General features: G+C 38.9%; 3 protein-coding genes across 3 annotated transcripts; all 3 read left to right on the forward strand.

Moving 5' to 3' along the window:
- Positions 1–1,131: 1,131 nt before the first annotated feature.
- LOC122666284 (chalcone synthase 2-like) lies at positions 1,132–15,211 on the forward strand. Its single transcript, XM_043862468.1, has 4 exons — positions 1,132–1,309; positions 2,099–3,091; positions 6,498–6,500; positions 15,201–15,211. Coding segments are annotated over exons 1-4 (1,176 nt in total). The 3' UTR covers positions 15,203–15,211.
- On the forward strand, positions 11,669–13,777 carry LOC122666285 (chalcone synthase 2-like). The gene is made up of 2 exons (XM_043862469.1): positions 11,669–11,846; positions 12,771–13,777. The coding sequence occupies exons 1-2, from the start codon at positions 11,669–11,671 to the stop codon at positions 13,775–13,777; spliced, it is 1,185 nt and encodes a 394-aa protein (XP_043718404.1).
- Positions 15,212–20,451: 5,240 nt separating the features above from the next.
- On the forward strand, positions 20,452–23,398 carry LOC122666282 (chalcone synthase 2-like). The gene is made up of 3 exons (XM_043862466.1): positions 20,452–20,650; positions 21,462–22,468; positions 23,387–23,398. The coding sequence occupies exons 1-2, from the start codon at positions 20,473–20,475 to the stop codon at positions 22,466–22,468; spliced, it is 1,185 nt and encodes a 394-aa protein (XP_043718401.1). The 5' UTR covers positions 20,452–20,472; the 3' UTR covers positions 23,387–23,398.
- The last annotated feature ends 2,092 nt before the right edge of the window (positions 23,399–25,490 follow it).

A 25,490-nucleotide genomic window follows, 5' to 3' on the forward strand; every position in this document is an offset into this window, starting at 1 on the left:
TAAAATCAGACCCAACTTGACATGATTGCAACCCCCCCCCCCCCCTAGTACTATGGGCAAAGGTTTTTCGTGTAGTACACCTAGAGAAGCTTATCGAGTTGATCCATGAACCATGTGGTATTTTTACATAGGCCCCAAATTTGTTGATTGGAAGATCAAGGTTAAGTTTCCACTTCAACCTAGTCGAATCGAAATGATCAAGTGATGAAATAAAATTTTGAACATCTATGACTACCAAGACAGTGCACATTAAACATGGACAATATATACCTGATAATCCATCAGTTAAAATTACCACATCTTCCAACTACACATTAGAACTAAGTAAACCACCAAGAGAAGCTTGTCTATCCTACCTGTACACAAATACAATTTTTATATTAGATTTTGCTGTCTAAGAATCCTTTTGCCATATTTTTGTTGACTTTATCCCTGTTGACATATTAAATTTGGGTTTTGCTATCTCGACATAAGATAACTTTACAATTTCTTTAAATAAACAAAAAATTACTTTACAGTTTCCTCACCAATCTGTCCCAACACGTTACAGGGAACTGGGCATTGGAAGCCCCGTCAACCGTCAAGTGGGGATAAAATCTACAATTCAGATCCACTATGGCGCGCTGCCCATAGTGGCCTTAGTGGCCCAGAAACTGAGGCGCAGACAATGATCGCCTTCCTTCCACTTGGACAAAGTGCTCGGATAGGGATAAGACAGTCAATTGTCAATACACGTGACTCAGTGTTTAGATCACTCAGATCGCTACGGGCAACTCACCATAGAGGATCTGCGTCCTAAAATCTAAGAGATCCTTTCTTGAGATTAATTTTTTTTTGGATTGACAGCTAACAAAATGGAAATTATTTGTTTATAATCCATCATGTGCCTAGAGTTGCACGTCTAAATCATAAATTAAGCAAATAATTAGTTGTTACATTCTGTTAATGAGATACGTTTGTATCTGCTAATCCTTCTATATATCCACCATCCTTCGTTTCACACTATAAATACCGAAGCAGTATTGGCTATGCTCATTCATCATCGTCTCTTTTGCTCAAGCTTTCTCTTCTATCTACATTCTTCTTTTCAGGTTTTTTCAGAGCCTTGTGGTCGAGTCACAGTAAAGGAAAATGGGATCGGTTGGAGACATCTACCAAGCACAGCGTGCCAAGGGACCAGCCACAGTGCTGGCCATCGGCACAGCCAATCCATCACATGTCATTTACCAGACTGGCTTCCCAGACTACTACTTCAGAACCACAAAGAGTGAGCACAAGGTCGAGTTGAATGAGAAGTTCAAGAGAATTTGTAAGTAGTACTACCACTTCTAACACTAACATAAGCCTGAAATTTATATCTGTCTTAGACTCACCAATGCCCCATAGGACTTGGTGCCAGATGATCATGCATGGATTCTCTCTCTCTCTCTCTCTCTCTTTCTACCAGGTTTTCGACTCGACTCACCCTTTGCAAAACCCTAGTCGAAAACCTGGTGAGTCGACTGAGTCAAACTTGGTCAAGAAGAATCATTTTTTTTTTTCTCTAATTTTTAATATCTTTCTTCTTCTCATTCTCTGAGTGAAAAGGGATTGAGGTTATGATTTCATTCCAGGTGAGAAAAAAAAGGGGTTAATATTGAAGACAACAAACAAAATGTCTAGCCTTTTGTTTAATTGTCGACAAAACTTACGATCTATTATGAATAGTGTATGGCCTAACCAAAAAAAACAAAAAAAAAAAAAAAAAAAAAAAATTCAAGACTCTCTGAGTTTCACATCACACTTGCCACTTGCCAAAACACCAAGCCCGTAAAAACTTTGACTGAGTTGAACCTAGTTTGGTCATTTCTTAAACCTGGATGAGTCTTCATGACCCTGATCAGGTCATTTTTTTTTTTTACTCGACTCAGGTGACTCACCCATGAGGGTAGGGTTGTTAGTTGTGCATGGTTGTACAAATCAACAAAAGAGATGTTCACCACTAAATTAAGAAATTTAAAGTGTTTAGAAGTAAGAGGATTGGTTTTTAACAAAAGGTGGTACTATATTAAATTCCAAATGTGAGATTCTGATACGCTTTTTGACATTATTGAAACAGGTGAAAAATCTTGTATTACAAAACGCCACACCTTCTTAACAGAAGAAAAGCTAGAAGCAAATCCCCAACTATGCAACCCCACTGCTGCAAGCCTAGATGCAAGGCAAGATATTATGGTGGCTGAAGTACCCAAGTTAGCCATGGAAGCTGCAGCCAAAGCCATTAACGAATGGGGCCAACCCATATCAAAGATTACACACATTGTATTCACTACCATTTCTGGTGTTGATGCACCTGGTGTGGACTTTCAACTCATCAAACTTCTTGGCCTTTCCCCAACTATCCGTCGCGTAATGATGTATCACTTAGGTTGCTATGGTGGTGGCTCTGTGCTTCGTGTTGCGAAAGATCTTGCTGAGAACAATAAAGGTGCTCGTGTCCTTGTGGTTTGCTCAGAATTAAATTCTATTAGTGGCTTTACTGGACCAAATATTGCAGATTTGCATGGTCTATTAGGGCAAGCAATCTTTGGAGATGGTTCTGCAGCTTTAATAGTTGGTGCTGATCCTGACATGTCTGTTGAGCGTCCACTGTTCCAACTCTTCTCAACAAGTTCTACTATTCTTCCAGACTCAGAAGAGATGGTTACAGCTCATTTACGTCAATCAGGTCTGGCAATAAATTTGTCTAGAGATGTGGCGAAAACTATTGCTGCAAATCTTGAGAAATGTTTGGTGGAAGCATTTAGCAAGATTGGTGTTAGTGATTGGAATTCTATCTTTTGGGTAACTCACCCTGGTGGTCCAGCAATTCTAGACTTGATTGAATATACACTTAGGTTGAAGCAAGAGAAATTGAAGGCATCAAGGAAAGTGTTGAATGAGTTTGGTAATATGTCTAGCCCTACAGTGTTGTTCATTTTAGATGAGATGAGGAAGAAATCTATGGAAGAAGGGAAAACAACAACTGGTGATGGTTTTGATTGGGGTGTGCTGTTAGGGTTTGGACCAGGTTTGACTGTGGAGACTGTTGTGTTGCGAAGTGTCCCTATTGGTTCAAACATTAATTAAATGATTTCTTATAACAAGATGGAATATATTATTATCCAAAGAAATTCTCTCTCACACAAGTCATAATTGAGCAACAGGAACAAGTCCTTGGTTTATGGTTACAGTTGAATTATTATCCACTTCATTGCCTTGTTCTTGCTGGGACACCTGTTTATGTGCTGATATGGTGTTTTGGTTTTATTGTATTTTCTCTTTACTTATTAAAAGCTAGAGGATCTCTTTCTTGAATCTCTATGGCCATATTTAGTTTTGCTTTTTCAATATTGTACTCCCTTGAATTTCCTAAATAAAAGAAAATATATATTTGAAAATGTTAGAAGATGATTTTATATAATATTGAAAAAAAAGGATCGATATGCATAAATATTACACTCGAGGTATGCAGTGTTTAAGAAAAGGATACTTGGGGTACCTCAAGTTTCAAAAGTGACATTTGAAGTACTTTATGATCTATTTTTGTTTACAAATCAAACATATTTCCAATTTTACCCCTCCATCTCATCCTCTACCTCCACCTTCTCCTCACCCTCTGCCCCAACCCCCTTTGCACAACCCCCACCACCACCTCCGTCTCCAACTCGATCTGATCACTCACTTCCTCCCTCCCCTGCAATCCCACACCACCATTCTCCCTGCCCCCGACTCAACCTTGTGTGCAAATATCACCTAATATCCTCGTCTTCCCTGTGAGCCCACCACCACCTCTACTCCACACCCTGCCGCATCCTCTCCTCTTCCTCAGTCGTCCAATGGCCCCGCCCCCTCTTCTTCCCCGCACGATCACCCCTTTTTTAGATAAAGATCAGCAATGTATATATTAGAAAAAGTATGAGAAAGTTACATCAAGAGGGAGAGGAGAGATAAACAAAAGCCAAATCTGGCCATTCGCATCCTTGTGGTACAAACTGGCTACCAGAAACGAGGAAAGAACTCATTCTAACCAGAAACTGGCTAGAATCTATAATAGGGTCGACCTGAAGCTTCCCGTTCGATTGCCGCACGATCACCCCACCCCATCCCCAGCGGCATATATTTGGAATCTACGTTTACACAAATGTGAGCTCCATCTAGCTTGTCAAGTGGCAAGACTAGGTTTTCCACCATAGGTTCCATATATAGTGTTTGTTGTCAAGGAAAATCATGTTATCAAAATTATTAAAAAAAAACTGTTGGATGGATTCGATTGATGCGCTATACTATGAGGAGTCTTGTAATAGTTTAGATTTTTTGTTTTAATTCTCCCCACTTATGCTTATTCCCAATGGTATACATATATATTTTTTTGCTAGAAATCAGCAAGGGAATATATTTAAAAAAAAAAAAAATGATATAACACAATAAAAATCTATTAAGCCACTGCCCCATCTTCAGAATTGCCATCAACATGCCAATGATTCAATCAAAACAACATAAAAAAAAAACTTATGATATTCTATATCTAGGTCTCATTTGTGAATCCCAACTAGTATAATTATCAAGAACAAAAGAGGGGGCATTCTCTCATACTGTGGATGATCTTGTAGATGCCGCATGCTTTGACAGCTAGTCAGCCACAAAATTTGCTTCACGAAAAACATGGGAGATAGTCCATGAGATTCCACCCAAATACTGCTTGTAAAACTGCCATTTTTTTGGTTTAAAACACCATAGTAATTTTTTCTCAGATAACACAGCTCACAACTGTTTGGGAATCACATTCTATCCACAGTCTGTATATCTTCATTAATGAGGCGTGCACTCCAATCGCATTTCCAATGGTATCAACTAGCTACATTTGATGGTTTATTAGGTTCTCCGTCAGTTTGGCTTCGTTTGGTTGCAAGGAAAATTAAAGGGAAGGAAAATGAAAATTTTCAAATCTAATAAAAAAACTTTTGTAATCGTTATTCCTGCATGGTTATTAGGTTTTCATCTCACTAACTCTAAATCATTTTCATGTTTGATAATTAAATTTCACTTTACGTTGCATCTAAATCCCTTGAAATTTGAAAAAATAAAAATTACATATAAAAAGTATCATTACTAAATATGATAAGATATAAGTAATTTATATAATCATGTTGGGTAATGATTACAAAAGTTTCCTTTGGTTTTTATATATATTTTTAATCAAGTAAAGGAAATACAGAAAAGTAACACATTCACTACAAATAAAAAGAGGAGAGGAATAAAGAAAGATAGTAAAGTGCCACAAGGGCTACAACTTGAAGGAGGGGAGGAGGAGAAGATAGTACAGGGCCACAATGGCCAGAACTTAAAGGAGGGAAGGGGGAGAAGAGATGATACCACGGTCTCTCAGATTGTGGGAGAGGAGAGAAACTCATCTGATGATCTCCGGTCCTTGCTGCCTGCTCATATGCACCCCTTGATTTTTAATGTAAATTTACGTACTTCTGATGACAAATGGTGGTGCATTTTTCATAAAAATGGCATCTTTAACACATAAACTGCTACTAAATTTCTGTTCATTTCTCCAAGTTCCAACAATAATTTTTACACCTCTTGGTGGAATTTCTTTTGGAAGCTCAAAATTCATCCTAAATTTAAGATGTTCTTCTGGCGTGTGATACATGCAGGACTTCTAGTCAAGGCTTCTCTTTCCAAATGGGCACAGCTCGATCCCACTTGTGTATTCTGTGGAAATTGCATCGAATCTTACTGGCATCTCTTCCTATCTTGCGACTGGGTCAAACACATCTAGGTGGCTGGCCCTCTGGGTTTACGCACTAAATTTTTGGTTTATGACTCCATAAGTGATTCCTGTGTTCGGTTTTTTTCTTCCAAACAACTAGATAAAGTATCCATTTCTTGGTTTGTTGAGGTGTTTATTATTACATGTTACTATATTTGGAATGCTCAGAATAAAATCTAATTCAAATCTGAAAAACCGCATGCATTGGGGGTTTTGCGCCGAGTCTCACGCTGGCTGTTAGATCTAAATTTACAACCCCTTCCCTCTTTACCCAATTCTGTACCCAAGGATTATTGTTATTTTTATACTGGACGTTCTTGGATACCCGTTCCTAAATATGAATATCCCATCTTATTGTGTGCAGGAATCCAGACCCCAGGGATAAGACTGGCAGGTTAGGCATATTTGTTTTTGATGGATTTCAAAAGGCTTTTGTTTTTTGGTGTAGGACAGATTTCGACTTCAAAGGCTTAGGATCCGGAATTGTACATTATCAAGGTGGGTCTCGACCATGCAATGTCTTTAGACTTACATATCAAAGAGATTTGGTGCTCTAACTCACAGATAGTTACTGTTCTTCCATCCCCTACTAACACTCCTTGGCCATGGTTATATATCCAGGACCTTATGTATATCAGTAATCGTGTGTCAGACATAGTTTTTAGTAACTTTAAGAATCCTGTTTGTTTGGATATAGTTTGTAACCTAGCAACTTAAGTGCAGGGTACTTAGCTACGCAAGGTTTTTAGCTGTACTGTGTTTTTTTCTTTTCATCAAAAAAAAATAATAATAATGGTAGGCGGGAAGGGGGAAAGAGGGATACTCTCCAATACTTTAATCTGGCAATTCCTGGCAATACCACCTTTCTTGTGCAACAATGGCATTAAAAGAACCTGTGGTGGAGATTGAATTGCTCCATTTCATGAAGCCCAACCTGATTTGGCAATTGAATCATCTCAACCCGATTAGGATATAAACCCAAAACAGAGGAAAAAAAAAAGAAGGGTTTTTGTCAATTGCCCCCTTGAAAATACCCATTTGTCCAAATGCCGCCTTACAACTTTTTTAATTGTAAAATCCCCCTTATTTTAAACAAATTGTAGCATTTTGGTCCTGTCCGTTAACTTAGGACGTTAGACGTTAGTTTTAGGGACTGTAATGACCAAAATGCCCTTGTCATAAAAACCAACCAAAATTAAAAAGTAAGGTTTTGTCAAATGCCCCCTGAAAATGCCCATTTGTCCAAATGCCCCCTTACAACTTTTCTAACTGTAAACTCCCCCTTATTTTAAACAAATTGTAGCATTTTCGTCCTGTCCGTTAACTTAGGATGATAGACGTTAGTTTTAGGGATTATAATGACCAAAATGCCCTTATGACAAAAACCAACCAAAATTAAAAAGTAAAGTGACCAAATTGCCCTCATCTTCCCCAAATGGTTTAGGATTTGAAACTAAAAATTGAAAAAACCCTAGATCTATCCAAAAAAACCATCTTTTGCAAAGACTCCCACAGACGTGAAGATCCAGGGGATCTGGTATGCTCAACTCCAGTAGAATGGAGTTTTTTTTATTTGGGATTTTTAGAACTCCCGTCTTCAATAGTTCAACCTCACCAACCCTCTTTCCTTTTCTTTTTTATTGTAAAATCAAGAAAAACAGTGGATGTTCAATCGTTTTATAGAAGAAGTCTAGCAATCTCTTTCAATCTCTTTCAAAGAACATTCTCCCTAAACCATTTGGGGAAGATGAGGGCAATTTGGTCACTTCACTTTTTAATTTTGGTTGGTTTTTGTCACAAGGGTATTTTGATCATTACAGTCCCTAAAACTAGGCATGTAAACGGATCAGATTCGGCTCAGATATGGATTGGATGTAATCGGATTCGGATATTTCCTAGTCAAATACGGATACCTCTAAACGGATTCGGATGGATTCGGATGCGGATCGAATTCGGATTTTCGACCATCCGTTTACACCTCTGCCTTGTTTAACCCGAACCTTCCTCCCCCTAATGGATACAATTCACTCTCAATCCATTGTTTTAGATCATGATTCTCTTTTTCTCATATTCTAGAATCTGTTGAATCTTCAAAAACCCTCAAGATTGTTATTTACTTAATTTTTTATAATTAAGTATTCGGATTCGGATTTTTATCGGAGTATTCGGATTTTTTTTCGGATATCTCTAATCGAATACGGATGCCCCTAAAAGGATACGGATGCAGATTGAATTCGGATTTTCGGTTATCCATTTATAGCCCTACTTAAAACTAATGTCTAATGTCCTAAATTAACGGACAGGACCAAAATACTATAATTTATTTAAAATAAGGGAGAGTTTACAATTAGAAAAGTTGTAAGGGGGCTTTTGGACAAATGGGAATTTTCAGGGGGGCATTTGACAAAAATCCTACTTTTTAATTTTGGTTGGTTTTTATCACAAGGGTATTTTGGTCATTACAGTCCCTAAAACTAAAGTCTAACGTTCTAAGTTAACGAACAGGACCAAAATGCTACAATTTATTTAAAATAAGGAGAAGTTTACAATTAGAAAAGTTATAAGGGGGCATTTGAACAAATAGACATTTTCAGGAGGGCATTTGACAAAAACCCAAAAAAAAAAAAAAACGCAAAAATGCTTTCAAAACGCGACTTTTTCTCTCTCTCTCTCTCTCTCCAGGTTCATCTCCTTCCCTCCTTCCCACCATTGGAGAGTTTCAAGGTCTGAAACCAGGTCTGGTTTCCTTTGCAAGTAAACCCAAATCAGAGAAAAAAACGCAGAGAACAGAAATCATGGTCTCATTGAAAACGGAGAACAGGTTCCATTCAAACACCCAAAACTAAAAACAGTAGCTCAATCTGTTTTAAAACCATCAACAAACGACTACATGAAATGCAAAATGAGAAAAACCCATCTAATCAGAATCATCGAATCTAACCAAAAAATAAAATAAAATGAGAAAAGTAAGACGGTGAAGACAGAGAGAGAAGAGAGTGAACAGGAAACCAACAATAGCTAAAGAATGCAAACCTCGTCGAAAACTCAGAATAGAGAATACCCATCAAGAGAAAAAGATCCCAATGATGCGCTACCCATAAAAAATAAAGGACTCAAAAAACTTCCTCACGTCCCTAAAATCTAAAACGGGCTAGATCATATATTAAAAGATAAAAACAAAAGGGTAGTTTTTGGGATTCAGACCAAAGATCTGCTGCAAGGGAACCTTCGATCTTCTTCTCCTCTTGTGCTGGTTTGAAAGTTAGAAAAACCCTGAAAATGAAGGCATGTACTTCAACTATCTTCTTGTTTCGATTATTTTACTGGGTTTCCTTCTGATCTTATGATTGGTTTGTTTCCCAGTCAGTAATTTTTTAATTGGATCAGTTCTCTTCTTACCCAATCTGATCCAACAAAAAAAAATAAAAAAAACGCAGACAGGGAGAACCAGTTAGGGTTCATACCGACAGTAAGAATGAAGATCAAGTGTACCCTCTGCACGATCGATTTGAAAGTAGGTCTGGTGTAACCTCTGCAGCTCTCCAATAGTGGGAAAAAGAGAAGAAGATGAAACGCAGAAAGGTCTGGCGTTTCCCCCTCTGTGTGTTTTTAGTCTCTGTTTTGGGTTTATATCCTAGTCGGGTTGAGATGATCCGATTGCCAAATTGGGTCAGGCTTCATGAAATGGAGCAATTCAATCTCTACCACAGGATCTTTTAACGTCACATGTCGCACAAAAAAGATGGTATTGCCAGGAATTGCTCGATTAAAGAATTGAAGAGGATTTTTTTCTGGCAAAAGAAAGAGAGAGAGAGAGAGGACCACATGAGCAAGGGACCATTAAACCTTTGCTGTGTAATTTTTTATGTGTTTATAACTACATTGGGAAAGTTCTGTAACCTTTTTCAATAGTGTCTTTTTAGGGTTAGAGATCCACCCCTTTCCCTTCCCTTTCCTGTATCATGATTATTATTATTATTATTAGTATTATTATTATTATTATTATCGTGTATAGACAGGTAGTATTAACAGTTACATACATTGGTACATCGGTAATATCGAATTTTGATACGACGTTTACATCAAATATATAGAAAAATGCAATTTGAGTTGAGTTTGACTTTAATCCTTCACACCCTATTAGATAAACCCAAGCGATTGTACATGTGAAAATTCGACCAATAAAAAATCTGAAACATTTGAATAAGAATATTCTTGACTTTTTTTATGATCAAATAAGAATCTAAGTAAATTCATTTTTTAATAAGAAAAATAATAACAATAATTTTATTCATCCAAAAAAATAATAGTAATAACCCTGCTGTAAGAATGTGGACCTTGCGTTCAGGCATAGAAGGGATAGAATGATCGTCCCGCCCCCCATAAATGGTGAAAATACTACTCAGACATATGCTTCCGTGCATTTTCATTTGGCCCAGTGTTGACACAAGCGATATGCTCACGAAAGGAGAATGCCTTTCCAAATAATAATAAAATAAATCGACCCTATTTTTATTTGGTTCTGACCCTCTTCACCTTGTTTGTAACGAAATTAACAACCCAGATGATAAATGTTTAAAGAATGTTGTAGCTTCCTCATACGAATGATTGGCGAATTAAGATACACAGTGGCCCCCTCGCATGGGTTGCATGATTAATAATTAATGGATCAACTTAAGTTTTTGATAAGATAAGAATGGATCAACTTAAGTTGATTGACCCTTTTTTTTATTCTTTATATTATTTTATCAACTACTTGTTATCTTTGTTGGGTTTTTTTTGTTGTTTGGTTTCTTGTGAGAACAGATCAATGCTGACTTCTCTTGTATCTTCTAAACTTCTTTTAAACCATTTGACAAATTTTATTTGGGGTTCAAACTTATACATGAGTTGGGAATTATGAATAATGGGGTGAATAATTCATTTTAAACGAAAATGATAAGTTATATTCAATTCCTAACAAATGGTATCAGAGTCTTGTGAAAAATCTCAGCTTATAGGCTCCAAATTTGTTGAAGTTGGACTGGATAACATTGCGATATCTCATCCAACCTAGGATTAGACTGGTCTTGGGTTGAACTAAAGAAACTTAGGGTTGGACTGGAGTTTTATAAAATCATACCTAACCTGATCCGATCAATTCAAATCAATTCATATCAATCAAACAGTTAAAATTACCATATCATCTTACTACACATTAGAACTAAGTAAACCACCAAGAGAAGCTTGTCTATACCACATATATACAAAGACATTTTTCATACTAAAATTTTGTCGTCTAAGAATCCTTTTGCCATATTTTTGTTGACTTTATCCCTGTTGACATATTAAGTTTGGATTTTGCTATCTCGACAAAAAATGGCTTTACAATTTCTTTAAAAAAAAAACAAAAAAATTACTTTACAATTTCCTCACCAACCTGTCCCAACACGTTATAGGGACCTGGGCATTGGAAGCCCTGTCAACCGTCAAGTGGGGATAAAATCTAAGAGATTTTTTCTTGAAATTAAAATTTTTGGATGGACAACTAACCAAATGAAAATTATTTATTTATAATCCATCATTTGCCTCGAGTTGCACGGCTAAATGATATATTAAGCAAATGATTAGTTGTTACATTCTCTTAATGAGATACGGTACATTCTGCCTATTCCGCCTTGCTTGTGTGTGGGGCGTGCACGACAATAGGGGCAGACAGAAGTAAAGGAGTCGAATTGATCCACTATCCTTTGTTTCACACTATAAATACCGAAACATTGGCTATGCACATTCATCATCGTCGCTTTAATTTGCTCAAGCTTTCTCTTCCATCTACGTTCTTCTTTTCTGTTTTTTCAGAGCTTTGTGGTGGAGTCACAGTAAAGGAAAATGGGATCAGTTGGAGACATCTACCAAGCACAGCGTGCCCTAGGTCCAGCCACAGTGCTGGCCATCGGCACAGCCAATCCACCACATGTCGTGTACCAGACTGACTTCCCAGACTTCTTCTTCAGAACCACAAAGAGTGAGCACATGGTTGAGTTGAAGGAGAAGTTCAAGAGAATTTGTAAGTAGTACTACCACTTCTAACACTAACATGAGCCTGAAAGTTATATCTGTCTTAGACTCAGCAATGCCCCATAGGACTTGGTGCCAGCTAATCATGCATGGACTCTCTCTCTCTCTCTCTCTCTCCATGTGTGTGTGTGTAACCAGCATTATGGTCAAGAAAATATCAGGAAGAAAACAAGCAAAGGTTATAGTAAATTTTCTTAGCTATATGAAGTCATAGTTGGAAAATTAGGTTTTCAACTCGACTCACCCTTTGCAAAACCTAGTCGAAAACCTGGTGAGTCAGCTGAGTCAAACTTGGTCAGGGAGAATCATTTTTTTTTTCTTTTAATTTTTAATATTTTTCTTCTTCTCATTCTCTGAGTGAGAAGGGACTGAGGCTCTGGTTGCTTCACAAGTGAGAAAAAAAAAGGGCTAATATTGAAGACAACAAACAAAATTTCTAGGGTTTTGTTTAATTGTAGACAAAACTTATGATCTATGAATAGTATATGGCCTAACACACACACACACACACACACACACAAAAAGACTCTGAGTTTCACATGACACGCGCAAAAGCACCAAGCCTGTAAAAACTTGGACTAAGTTGGACCTAGTTTGGTCATTTCTTAAACTTGGATGAATCTTCATGACCCCTGATCAGGTCATGTTCTTTTTTTTTTTCCTCAACTCAGGTGACTCACCCATGGATTTTCAAGTTGAGCCAAAAAAGAAATTTTTTTTTTGGGTATTGGGGTAGGGTTGCTAGTTCTGCATGGTTGTACAAATCAACAAAAGAGATGTTCAACACTAAATTAAGAAATTTAATGTGTTTAGAAGTAAGATCTTCTCCATGGATTGATTTTTAACCAAATTTGATACTGTATTAGATTCCAAATGTGAGATTCTGATAAGCTTTTTGACATTATTAAAACAGGTGAAAAATCTTCTATTACAAAACGCCATACCTTCTTGACAGAAGAAAAGTTAGAAGCAAATCCCCAACTATGCAACCCCACTGCTGCAACCCTAGACGCAAGGCAAGATATTATGGTGGCTGAAGTACCTAAGTTAGCCATGGAAGCTGCAACCAAAGCCATTAACGAATGGGGCCAACCCAAATCAAAGATTACCCACATTGTATTCACTACCATTTCTGGTATCGATGCACCTGGTGTGGACTTTCAACTCATTAGACTTCTTGGCCTTTCCCCAACTATCCGTCGCGTAATGATGTATCACCTAGGTTGCTATGGCGGTGGCACTGTGCTTCGTGTTGCTAAAGATCTTGTTGAGAACAATAAAGGTGCTCGTGTCCTTGTGGTTTGCTCAGAATTAAATTCTGTTAGTGGCTTTACTGGACCAAATATTGCAGATTTGCATGGCCTATTAGGGCAAGCAATCTTTGCAGATGGTTCTGCAGCTCTAATAGTTGGTGCTGATCCTGACATGTCTGTTGAGCGTCCACTATTTCAACTCTTCTCAACAAGTTCTACAATTATTCCAGACTCAGAAGAGATGGTTGCAGGTCATTTACGCCAATCAGGTCTTACAATAAGTTTGTCTAGAGATGTGACGAAAACTATTGCTGGAAATCTTGAGAAATGTTTGGTGGAAGCATTTAGCAAGATTGGTATTAGTGATTGGAATTCTATCTTTTGGGTAAGTCACCCTGGTGGTCCAGCAATTTTAGACTTGATTGAATATACACTTAGGTTGAAGCAAGAGAAATTGAAGGCATCAAGGAAAGTGTTGAGTGAGTTTGGTAATATGTCTAGCCCTACAGTGTTGTTTATTTTGGATGAGATGAGGAAGAAATCTATGGAAGAAGGGAAAACAACAACTGGTGATGGTTTTGATTGGGGTGTGCTGTTAGGGTTTGGACCAGGTTTGACTGTGGAGACTGTTGTGTTGCGAAGCGTCCCTATTGGTTCAAACAATTAAGTTTAATTATTACTACCTACTTCATTGGCTTGATTTTAAATGTAATACGCTTTATGTGGTTCTATTGGGTTTTCTCTATAATATTTCTATATTATGTGGTTTGTTGAGTTGTTCTGGCTGGGACACTTGTTTATTGTATAATTAGCTCTTTACTTATTAAAAGCTAGAGGACCTCTTTCCTGGATCTATATGGCTGTATTTAGTTTTGCTTTTCCAATATAGTACTCTCTTGAATTTCCTCCAGAAAAAGGAAAATATAAATTTGAAAATGTTAAAAGTTGATTTTACGCTATACTGAAAAAAAAAACACAAAGGATCGATACGCATAAATATTACCCGCCAATGTGTGCCAGACACGTGGCATAGAGGATTCGTATTTCACAAAGGATCCCAAAGACTCCCAAAAAACCAGAACACACCCCATATTAAGAGTCTTCCATGCTAAGCACTTTTCAATTAGAAGACTAACTTGGTGGCTAATCTGGGGCACTCCACCATGGAGACTCCCACTGAAGATCTGCCTTCTATTCTCTCCCATAGAGAATCAACCTCCATTCAAGAACGCTTACCTAAAGTGGACTCTCACGACCACCCCACTCAAGGTATAAATATGTGGCAAGCTCCACAGATATGATGCGAATTCACTATTGTCTAGTCTTTCACACTCTTGCTCTACTAGTTCCTATCACTATTGCTGGAGAAACTGACTTAGGCATTGGAGAGTCCCTTAGAGCCACCTCCGGTCTTCTCTTGTATTTCCTATTTTATATTCGCAAGCAAGCGTAATTCCACGTCAACCTGGTCCCATGTTTTGCGGCAACAAGGATTCCTACACGATTGTTGTCTGAACCTTTCCTGGCCATATGTCTTTTGTTTTTTCTTCCATGTTGGTAAGATGATTTGGTATTATGACCATTGGATAGACAATGAATCCCTTAGATAGGTTATATTTTGAATTTGGTTTCCTATCATATGTAAGGGTTACGGTTTCAAGTTTTGCCCCATGAGCCGGAGCCCAGTAGGGCCTAGGTTGGGCTTTTCAGCTTGTTGAGTTTCCTTGGCCCGATCTAGGGTTAGGTTGGGCCTGGGTTTAGGCCTTGGGTTGAGCCCAGCCCGACCCAACAAGTATATATATATAATCTGGTTGGGAATTGAATTGTTGTTACTTAAATCCAAATGAGAGTCCACAAATAAAAGGGAGGGATAGTGGATATTTTTCAAAGTTGGTTATTGACTCTAAGGGAATAGCTTAGTTGGTAAAAATCAACACTTTACAATTAAGAGGTCATGAATTCACTCTCCTTGGCACGTAACTATAAAAAAAAGTTGATTTGTAGACAAGTATTGCCTTAATATTTTCGTTACATATGGAAAATCCACAAAAGCAAAGTGATATAAGCTAAATGATCTTTTTTGGTTTTAGGAGTTATTGAGAGATCTCATAAAGCTTAGAAGGAAGACGAGGACGGACGAGTACTTCATGCGGACCTGCCTTGCAGTTAGTAAACCCTGCGCTCTGGGTCATATCCATAGGTTCATCTAGAGGAGTTGCAAACTCAAACCCATGAAGTAAATAAGCCAATGTCAAGTGCAAGACTTGAAGAGCAAAAGAGACCGCAGGGCACATTCTTCTTCCAGACCCAAAAGGAATGAGCTCAAAATGTTGACCTTGAACATCGATATTTAGATGGTTTGAAAGAAACTTTTCGGGTTGAAATTTCAATGGGTCGGACCATACCCGTGGATCTTGACGAATTTTCCAAAGATTTGTCAAAACCCGGGTACCAACTGGGACACGAAAACCAGCAACAGTGCAATCTTCCATTGCCTCATGTGGTCCAGACATTGGAGTTGCTGGATGAAGTCGCAATGTTTCTTTAACAATAGCTTTGGTGACACTCCAATTTACTGATATCTAATTCATTTACGTGTCTTTCCCTTCCAACGTGTATGACCAACTCATCTTGTGCTCTTTTCAAGGCTTCATGGTTGTTGAGGAGGAGAGCAAGAGCCCATGTGAGAGTAACCTCCATAGTTTCACTGGCACTTAAGATCATATTCTGCAAATACCAATTCACATCAAGGACAGTAAGGAACACTGCATAAAAAAGAAGGGTTTTGAGTCTGGGGCAGAGAATTGAGGTGGGATCATCACAGGTATCTCCATTTTGGGGGTCCTCTAGATGGCTGACCTAGGGTCTCTTAGATATTTTCCTTAGTAGTTCATATGGTATATTTTTTTCTTTTGGGTTGAGATGGGGGATTGCTGCGAGGCTGTGTGGTCCCTGTATCATTGTAGGGACCAATGAGACCACGTGTCGAGCATCAATAGGAATGTGATTTTCATATTTGTCAAGGGGCGGGGTTGTCTTTTTGCTCCCCTTTGTGTCTGGATACAGATGCTACACAGCCTGGTATGGATCTTTTCCTTGTATTTTTTTTTTTCAATCAAAAGGTTTTGGTTGGGCCAAATGGCTAATTATGATTTTTTTTTAATTACAATTTGTTCAACTTGAAAGGGTGATATGGTAATTTCGACCATTGGATATTTGCAAAATGACTTTTGAGAGGGGAGAGGAGAGAGGAGAGAGGGGAGAGGGGGGGGGGGGGAATTGCCTAGATCTACTAGATAAAAAAATGATGGGAGAAAGTTCTTTGTCTAGGAGTGTGGCCTATGTCAGCACTCCCATGAGTCTATCTTTCTCCTCCTCATTTGAAAAGACACCTTTGCTCCTTTGTTGTGAGGAGGCGAGACATAGACACATGGGAATGCTGGCATAGGATATAAAACTACTAATAAGTAGGTTGGACTTTGTTTTACACTTACTTTGTTAATAAACCTATTTATTTTTTAATTCTTTTTCTTATCTCATAAATCTAGAAAATTCCCCCATCCTTTATTAATGATCTAAAATCTCAATGATTCATTTTTCCATGTGAAAAAATCCATTTGGACTGAAAGCTAACATGGAAGAATCAACAGACTTCAAGGCCTATCTGGTTACTAAATTTCAACATCACAAAACTTGCAACGTAGAAAAAATAAAATTTCTAACCAGAGATTCCTTCTAAATTGGGCAAACCATCATAAAACCTACTTCCCTTTCTATCGGTAGAAAGTAAATAATTAGTAACCATAGATTTTCACTTCAGTCCACGGCTGATGAAGACAAAAGCACCACTTCTTTAATGAATTTTTTTTCCTTTTGTAACCCATATTATCAGTACGCAATCCAACCATTTTACGATTCATTTCCACTGATTTTTTCTTGTTGTTCACGCATATGTAATTAAACATTACAGGAGAGGGGTAGGCAGTACCTGAACCTGAAGATAGTTGACTGTTAGTATTTTTAGAATTTTTTTTGGGGGCAAGAGATCGTTGGCTGTTTAGGCGTGTCCGACTTGCACCAGCATGAGGGCCAATGAGAGCGTAGGAGAATCTATTCTATTGAGGGTTTCCAATCACACTTTATTAATGAATTGTAATGTATTTATAATACAAGGTTGGAACTAGATCAAAATAGAATAATCTAGAATACAAGAGTCCACTTGACCCACTTGGTCAGTAACAACTAATTAACTAACCCACATGGGTTGCTGAGGTGGCCTTCTCCTTTATATGTTCAAGTGAGATTTTTGAGTTCATTGAAAGTTGAAAGGTAAAAACACACGATCTTATGTTTGAACGTAGGAATCATGCTACCGATTAACGTTCTTTTTTCCTTTTTAGTAACAAGAAATACACCCTATTAGATCACAGCTAATGAAGATGGACTCAAGTTGTTCCTTCCAAAGTAGGTAATTGGTGCTATCAAGCTTGACAGCAACCACATTAGAAAGATTGGTGATAGGGAAAGGAGAAGAAGGAGAAGCTATGAAAAGAAATAAGAGTTGAAACAAAAAAAAAAAAAAAGAGAAGGGTTTTACCAGGATGTGATAACCTGCTCTGTTACCATGAAAGAATGGTGTTTACTGTGGTGTTGTGCAGTGCACTCACCGTGAAGTCCTTTATTTATATATTTTGATAAACAATTATAGAGGAAGTGTTTGAATTTGAATTTACACACGTATAGGTACACGTTCCCTATTATGAATGATAGATCCTATTGTGTAGGGATTAAGATTGACTTGGTATTTCCTTGATTGTAGGCAACTTGGCAGCTGGAATCGATTGTGTCAACTATTGGTGCGGTATCAAATATATACTATTAGAGTGTTAGAAATGGAGGAGGTTGATATTTTTAAACTAAGTTCCTTTCGATGAAATTTATGAGTGTTTGAATCTTTAAACAATTAATTGTAACCTATGATACTTCATAAAAAAATCTTGTTCTTGTGATGAATTTTCATCCTCTTAAGTGCGGTAGCATTCGACGGTGGCCATGAGATTGAGAAGATAAACTTTAAAGGTGTACTGTCTAGTGCACCGTAGGATGCACAAGTAAAGTGCACTGGACAATGCACCGCACTTGAGAGAATAAAGATCCGTGATAGTTTAGGATATAGTTTAGGGGAGAGGTTTTATCCACGACGTTCATAATGTACGATCATGCACCAAACCAATGGATTAGACGAATGAGCATGTATCGTACATGATCTTGCCCATCCAATGGTTTAGTGCATGACTGTGCATCATACACACCGTACGTGCATATAACTAGGGGTGCAAGTTTGGCCCTGCCGGCCCGAACCCTCCCTGGCCCGCCCTAAGCCTGAACAGGGTTTGGGCTGAGATATTTGGCCCTGAGGGCGGGTCAGGGTTGGAAACTTCTGGCCCTGAGTTAGGGTCGGGTCGGGTCGGGTTAGGATTGAGGCCTCGAGCTAAGCTTGGCCTGGCCCGGCCCAACCCTGATTTAAGTTATACTATAAAATATATATTGATATAATTTATACATTATGAACTTTAAATTTCACCCACATTTTTTTATATAATATACTATATATGAAGACAATAAGTGTTATAATATAATTTATTATATTTTTATTTTATGTAAAATTAATAAGTTCTTCCCAGCCCATTCCAACCCATGCATTTCTTTCCCCCTCCCCATGAGCAGGGCCAATTAGGGTCGGCCCGGCCCGACCCTGAGGGCGGGTCAGGGTTGGATTTTTCTGACCCTGAGTCAGGGTCGGGTCGGGCTTGGGCCCAGCTAAGGGGACTTAGGGTTGGGTTAGGGTTCTATAAAGCCCGGTCCAACCCGACCCTGTTGCAGCCCTACATATAACCTTTTTCCTATAGTTTATTGTGCGTGAACTGTCAAAGAATTTAGAATAGAATAGTAGACGGAGTAATCAGCATGATAGAGAAATCTTACGTAGACAAAATTCTTTTCTAAGGAGTCAAATTAGAAATTCATTGTTTTATATTTTCGGGATATAATTTCAAGTTAGGGCCTTAAAGCCTTGTCTTGTGGGTTATGTCCCATAATGCTTCGCTAGACTAATAAGAACAAATGCCACATGGTAGCTTAGGGGGCAGCCTAAAAGATAAAAGGGTTTTCATCCCCTCAACTCATGCAAATCTCAATCAAGGGGGAAATCTTTTAAGTGCGGTGCACAGCCCAGTTTATTATACTTGAGAATTCAATCGTCCACCCAATACTTGAAAAGATAAAAAGACGTCACTGCCCATATTTTTATGGTTAGATTCTTAAGTCTGGTGCACTGCCCGTGGGAGGATGAAAATCCCTCCAAGGGAGGTTCAGAATCTGGTCTTGATCAAAATCTGGAAAATTCACGGTTTCATTAGCTTGGGATGCCTTACGGGTCTCACACATCAGGCCTGCGTAGTGGAGTTTGATGTGGATGAAGGGCCTTCAACCCTGAACAAGTCTTTTTGGATGCCGTTTGATGCACGGATGTTTGCCTACAGACGACAAAGTCCATAGCCGTGGTGTGCCTTTGGTTTCTCGATGTGAGTTATGTAATAATAAGAAAGAGACCCTCTTACGTCTCTTTCTGGATTGTAAATTATCCTCTCTTGTGTGGTCAAAATTGATCGATTTTTTCAATCATAGATGGTACGGTTTCCCTTCCATTGAAGAGCTCTTCTCGTGGTGGAAGAGAAGGGCTGTAGGTAGTATTTTATCTAAAGTTTGGCTTTCGCTTGTGATTATCATTTTTATGAACATATGGGCTGAAAGAAATCGAAGACGGTTTGACAATATCAAACGTTCTCCAGAACAGGTGAGCAATGGAATTATTACTGCTGTTCAAGATTTTGCCTCTTTGGTTCCAGTTCACATTTCTAATATCCAAGAATTAATTCTCTCCAAGAAGTTGAGGATTTGTACTGCCAATGCTCCAGCGCAAAAAATCACCGTGTGTGGGCAGCATGGTCCTGCCGGACAGCTCGGCAGTAGAGCATCTTGGGAGCTAAGTCAATTATAATAAAAATCATGCTTTCTTTAATAAGAAGGAAATTATTTGTTTATAATCCATCATGTGCCTAGAGTTGCACGTCTAAATCATAAATTAAGCAAATAATTAGTTGTTACATTCTGTTAATGAGATACGTTTGTATCTGCTAATCCTTCTATATATCCACCATCCTTCGTTTCACACTATAAATACCGAAGCAATATTGGCTATGCTCATTCATCATCATCTCTTTTGCTCAAGCTTTCTCTTCTATCTACATTCTTCTTTTCAGGTTTTTTCAGAGCCTTGTGGTCGAGTCACAGTAAAGGAAAATGGGATCAGTTGGAGACATCTACCAAGCACAGCGTGCCAAGGGACCAGCCACAGTGCTGGCCATCGGCACAGCCAATCCATCACATGTCATTTACCAGACTGGCTTCCCAGACTACTACTTCAGAACCACAAAGAGTGAGCACAAGGTCGAGTTGAATGAGAAGTTCAAGAGAATTTGTAAGTAGTACTACCACTTCTAACACTAACATAAGCCTGAAAATTTATATCTGTCTTAGACTCACCAATGCCCCATAGGACTTGGTGCCAGATGATCATGCATGGATTCTCTCTCTCTCTCTCTCTCTTTTTCTACCAGGTTTTCGACTCGACTCACCCTTTGCAAAACCCTAGTCGAAAACCTGGTGAGTCGGCAGAGTCAAATCTGGTCTGGGAGAATCATTTTTTTTCTTCTAATTTTTAATATCTTTCTTCTTCTCATTCTCTGAGTGAGAAGGGACTGAGGCTATGGTTGCATCCCAGGTGAGAAGAAAAAAAAAAGGGCTAATATTGAAGACAACAAACAAAATTTCTAGCGTTTTGTTTAATTGTAGACCAGACTTTTGATCTATGACTAGTGTATGGTCTAACAAAAAAAATTCAAGACTCTGAGTTTCACATGACACGCACCAAAACACCAAGCCCGTAAAAACTTTGATTAAGTCGGACCTAGTTTGGTCATTTCTTAAACTTGGATGAGTCTTCATGACCCCTGATCAGGTCATGGTTTTTTTTTTTTTTTTACTCGACTCAGGTGACTCGCCGCCCATGGAGTTTCAAGTTGACCCAGAAAAGAAAAAAAAAAAAATTCGGTATTAGGGTAGGGTTGTTAGCTGTGCATGGTTGTACAAATCAACAAAAGAGATGTTCACCACTAAATTAAGAAATTTACAGTGTTTAGAAGTAAGAGGATTGGTTATTAACAAAAGGTGGTACTATATTAAATTCAAAATGTGAGATTCTGATAAGCTTTTTGACATTATTGAAACAGGTGAAAAATCTTGTATTACAAAACGCCACACCTTCTTAACAGAAAAAAAGCTAGAAGCAAATCCCCAACTATGCAACCCCACTGCTGCAAGCCTAGATGCAAGGCAAGATATTATGGTGGCTGAAGTACCTAAATTGGCCATGGAAGCTGCAACCAAAGCCATTAACGAATGGGGTCAATCCAAATCAAAGATCACACACATTGTATTCACTACCATTTCTGGTGTTGATGCACCTGGTGTGGACTTTCAACTCATCAGACTTCTTGGCCTTTCCCCAACTATCCGTCGCGTAATGATGTATCACCTAGGTTGCTATGGTGGTGGCTCTGTGCTTCGTGTTGCTAAAGATCTTGCTGAGAACAATAAAGGTGCTCGTGTCCTTGTGGTTTGCTCAGAATTAAATTCTATTAGTGGCTTTACTGGTCCAAATATTGCAGATTTGCATGGTCTGTTAGGGCAAGCAATCTTTGGAGATGGTTCTGCAGCTTTAATAGTTGGTGCTGATCCTGACATGTCTGTTGAGCGTCCACTGTTCCAGCTCTTCTCAACAAGTTCTACTATTCTTCCAGACTCAGAAGAGATGGTTACAGCTCATTTACGTCAATCAGGTCTTGCAATAAGTTTGTCTAGAGATGTGGCGAAAACTATTGCTGCAAATCTTGAGAAATGTTTGGTGGAAGCATTTAGCAAGATTGGTGTTAGTGATTGGAATTCTATCTTTTGGGTAACTCATCCTGGTGGTCCAGCAATTCTCGACTTGATTGAATATACACTTAGGTTGAAACAAGAGAAACTGAAGGCATCAAGGAAAGTTTTGAGTGAGTTTGGTAATATGTCTAGCCCTACAGTGTTGTTTATTTTGGATGAGATGAGGAAGAAATCTATGGAAGAAGGGAAAACAACAACTGGTGATGGTTTTGATTGGGGTGTGCTGTTAGGGTTTGGACCAGGTTTGACTGTGGAGACTGTTGTGTTGCGAAGTGTCCCTATTGGTTCAAACAATTAAGTCTAATTATTATTACCTACTTCATTGACTTGATTTTAAATGTAATACGCTTTATGTGGTTCTGTTGGGTTTTCTCTATAATATTTCTATATTATGTGGTTTGTTGAGTTGTTTTAGCTAGGACACTTGTTTATTGTATGGGGTGATGTTCTCTGTGTCGCAGCGTAGGCTGCGCCCAGGCACATGGGGGTGGGCGCAATGACCACCTTGCCCCCTGCACAGGCTGCCCATGTGCCTGGAAGTAGGCTGCGCTGCGGCACAGAGAACATTCTCCCTTATTGTATCTGCTCTTTACTTATTAAAAGCTAGAGGACCTCTTTCTTGGATCTATGTGGCTGTATTTAGTTTTGCTTTTTCAATATAGTACTCTCTTGAATTTCCTCCAAACGAAGGAAAATATAAATTTGAAAATGTTAAAAGTTGGTTTTACGCAATATTGAAAAGAAAAAAAGAAGGATCGATACGCATAAATATTACCCGCCAATGTGTGTCAGACACGTGGCATAGAGGATTCGTATTTCACAAAGGATCCCAATGACTCCCAAAACACCAGAACGCACCCCATATTAAGTGTCTTCCATGCTAAGCACTTTTCATTTAGAAGACTAACTTGGTGGCTAATCTGTGGAACTTCCATCATGGAGACTCCCACTGAAGATCTGGCTTGTATTCTCTCCCACAGAGATTCAACTTCCATTTAAGGACGCCTACCAAAATTGGACTCTCACGACCACCCTACTCAAGGTATAAATATGTGGCAAACTCCACAAGTATGACTCGAATTCACTATTGTCTAGTTTTTCACACTCGTGCTCTACCAATTCCTATCATTATTATTGGGGAAACTAACTTAGGCATCAGAGAGTTCCACAGAGCCACCTCCGGTCCTCTCTTATGTCTTCTACTTTATCTTCGCAGGCAAGTGTAGTGCCATGTCAAGCCGGTCCTAGGTTTTGCGGCAACAAGGATTCCTACACGATTGTTGTTTGAACCTTTCCCAGCCATATGTCTTTTATTTTTTCTTCCACGTTGATAAGATGATTTGGTATTCTAACCATTGGATAGACAATGAATCCCTTAGATAGATTATATTTCGAATTTGGTTTCCTATCATATGTAAGGGTTAGGGTTTCAAGTTTTGCCCAATGAGCCGGAGCCCAGTAGGGCCTAGGTTGGGCTTTTCTGCCTGTTGAGTTTCCTTGGCCTGAGCTAGGGTTAGGTTGGGCCTGGGCTGAGGCCTTGGGTTGAGCCCGGCCCGACCCAACAAGTATATATAATCTGGTTGGGAATTGAGTTGTTGTTATTTAAATCCAACAAATCCGAAGAAATGAGAGTCTACATATAAAAGGGAGAGAGAGTGGACATTTTTCAAAGTTTGTTATTAACTCCAAGGGAATAGCTTAGTTGGCAAAGACCAACACTTTATAATTAGGAGGTCATGAATTCAGACTTGGCTCCTGTCCTGCAGTGGTGGGAGCTGGAGCATCCAGCACCGCCCTGCGATTGCTCCACATGGCCATGTCCTAATCCAACGGCATTATTAGATTTGATCCATTATTGTAATCCAGCCCTCCCATGTACCTCTCTCACCCGCCCAGATCCCATTAAACCCGACCTGGTATATTTCGAGAGGGTCCCCATTTCGTCTCTTCGTTTTGCTTGAGCAACGACAGACCCTATGGAGCTCTCACCATCTCCACTGGTTGAACGGAGAATGACGAACAATGACGAACGGTGAAAGGCGACGAAGCCACCGACAACTGACAACGAAAGGTAATGTGACTCTCCCCTCTTCTTCTCTCTCTCTCTCTCTCTCTCTCTCTCTCTCTCTCTCTCTCTCTCTCGGATTTGGCTCATTTTCGTTCCTGAAACCCTAATGAGGGTGCTATTTGGCTCATTTTCGGTGGAAGTTTGTGTGTGTTTCTATGTTTCCTTGACATCCCTTATTGAAGTTGGAGATTTAAACCGATGAAAAACAGCCAAGCATTATATCCATCACTCTGTTCACAGAGATCCGCAGGTTCAGGTAACTCTCCTACACCCTTTATTGCCCTCTACTTGGGCTAATAGTGGGTAGGGTGGGTCCTCCTAATCTGCTGGTGTAGTTGTGAATCATTGAATTGGTGAAATTGGAAAAGTGGAATGGCAAACAGAGACTAAACTATGTTCCTTTGTTGAGAATTTAGAACCAGAATCATAAGTCGAAATTGAAATTGAAATTGACAGTTAAAGCCAAGTTGAATAGAAAATATTCTGTTTGGTCTTGGTTTTGAAAATTTTATTCGATTTGTTTTAGTTTTGATTTTTAGTAGTTATTCAGGAACGAAAATGAGCCAAATCCGAGAAAGAGAGAGAGAGAGAGAGAGAGAATGATAGAGAAGAAGAGGGGAGAGTCACATTATCTTTTGTCGCCGGTCACTGATCGCCTTGTGCCATTCACCATCGTTCGCCATTCTCCGTTCAACCAGTAGAGATGGTGAGATATCCTTAGGTTTGTCATTGTTCAAGCAAAACGAAGAGACAAAATGGGGACCTCTCTCTTATTTTCGATTTGGTTTTCAAAAAGTGAAATATACCGGGTCGGGTTTAATGGGATCTGGACGGGTGAGAGAAGTCAAATAATGGGTCAAATATAATAATGTTGTTGGATTAGAACATCGACACGTGGAGCAATTGCTGGGCGGTGCTGGACGCTCCAGCTCCCGCCACTGCAAGACAGGAGCCAAGTCCCATGAATTCACTCTCCTTGACACAACTATAAAAAAAGTTGTCCTAATATTTTTCATTACATATGGAAAATCCACAAAAGCAAAGTGATATAAAACTCATAAGCTAAATGATCGTTTTTGCTTTTAGGAGTTATTCAGAGATCTCATAAAGCTTAGAAGGAAGACGAGGACTGACGAGTACTTCAAGCAGACCTGCCTTGCGGTTACTAGCTCTTCCTTTGACCTTTTTGAAGATAAGAGCAAAGAATAATGAAGAGAAATATTTCTGTGAGGGGAGCTTCTACTTGTAACCA

Source organism: Telopea speciosissima, chromosome 6 (assembly GCF_018873765.1).
Source record: "Telopea speciosissima isolate NSW1024214 ecotype Mountain lineage chromosome 6, Tspe_v1, whole genome shotgun sequence".
Classification (NCBI taxonomy): Eukaryota; Viridiplantae; Streptophyta; class Magnoliopsida; order Proteales; family Proteaceae; genus Telopea; species Telopea speciosissima.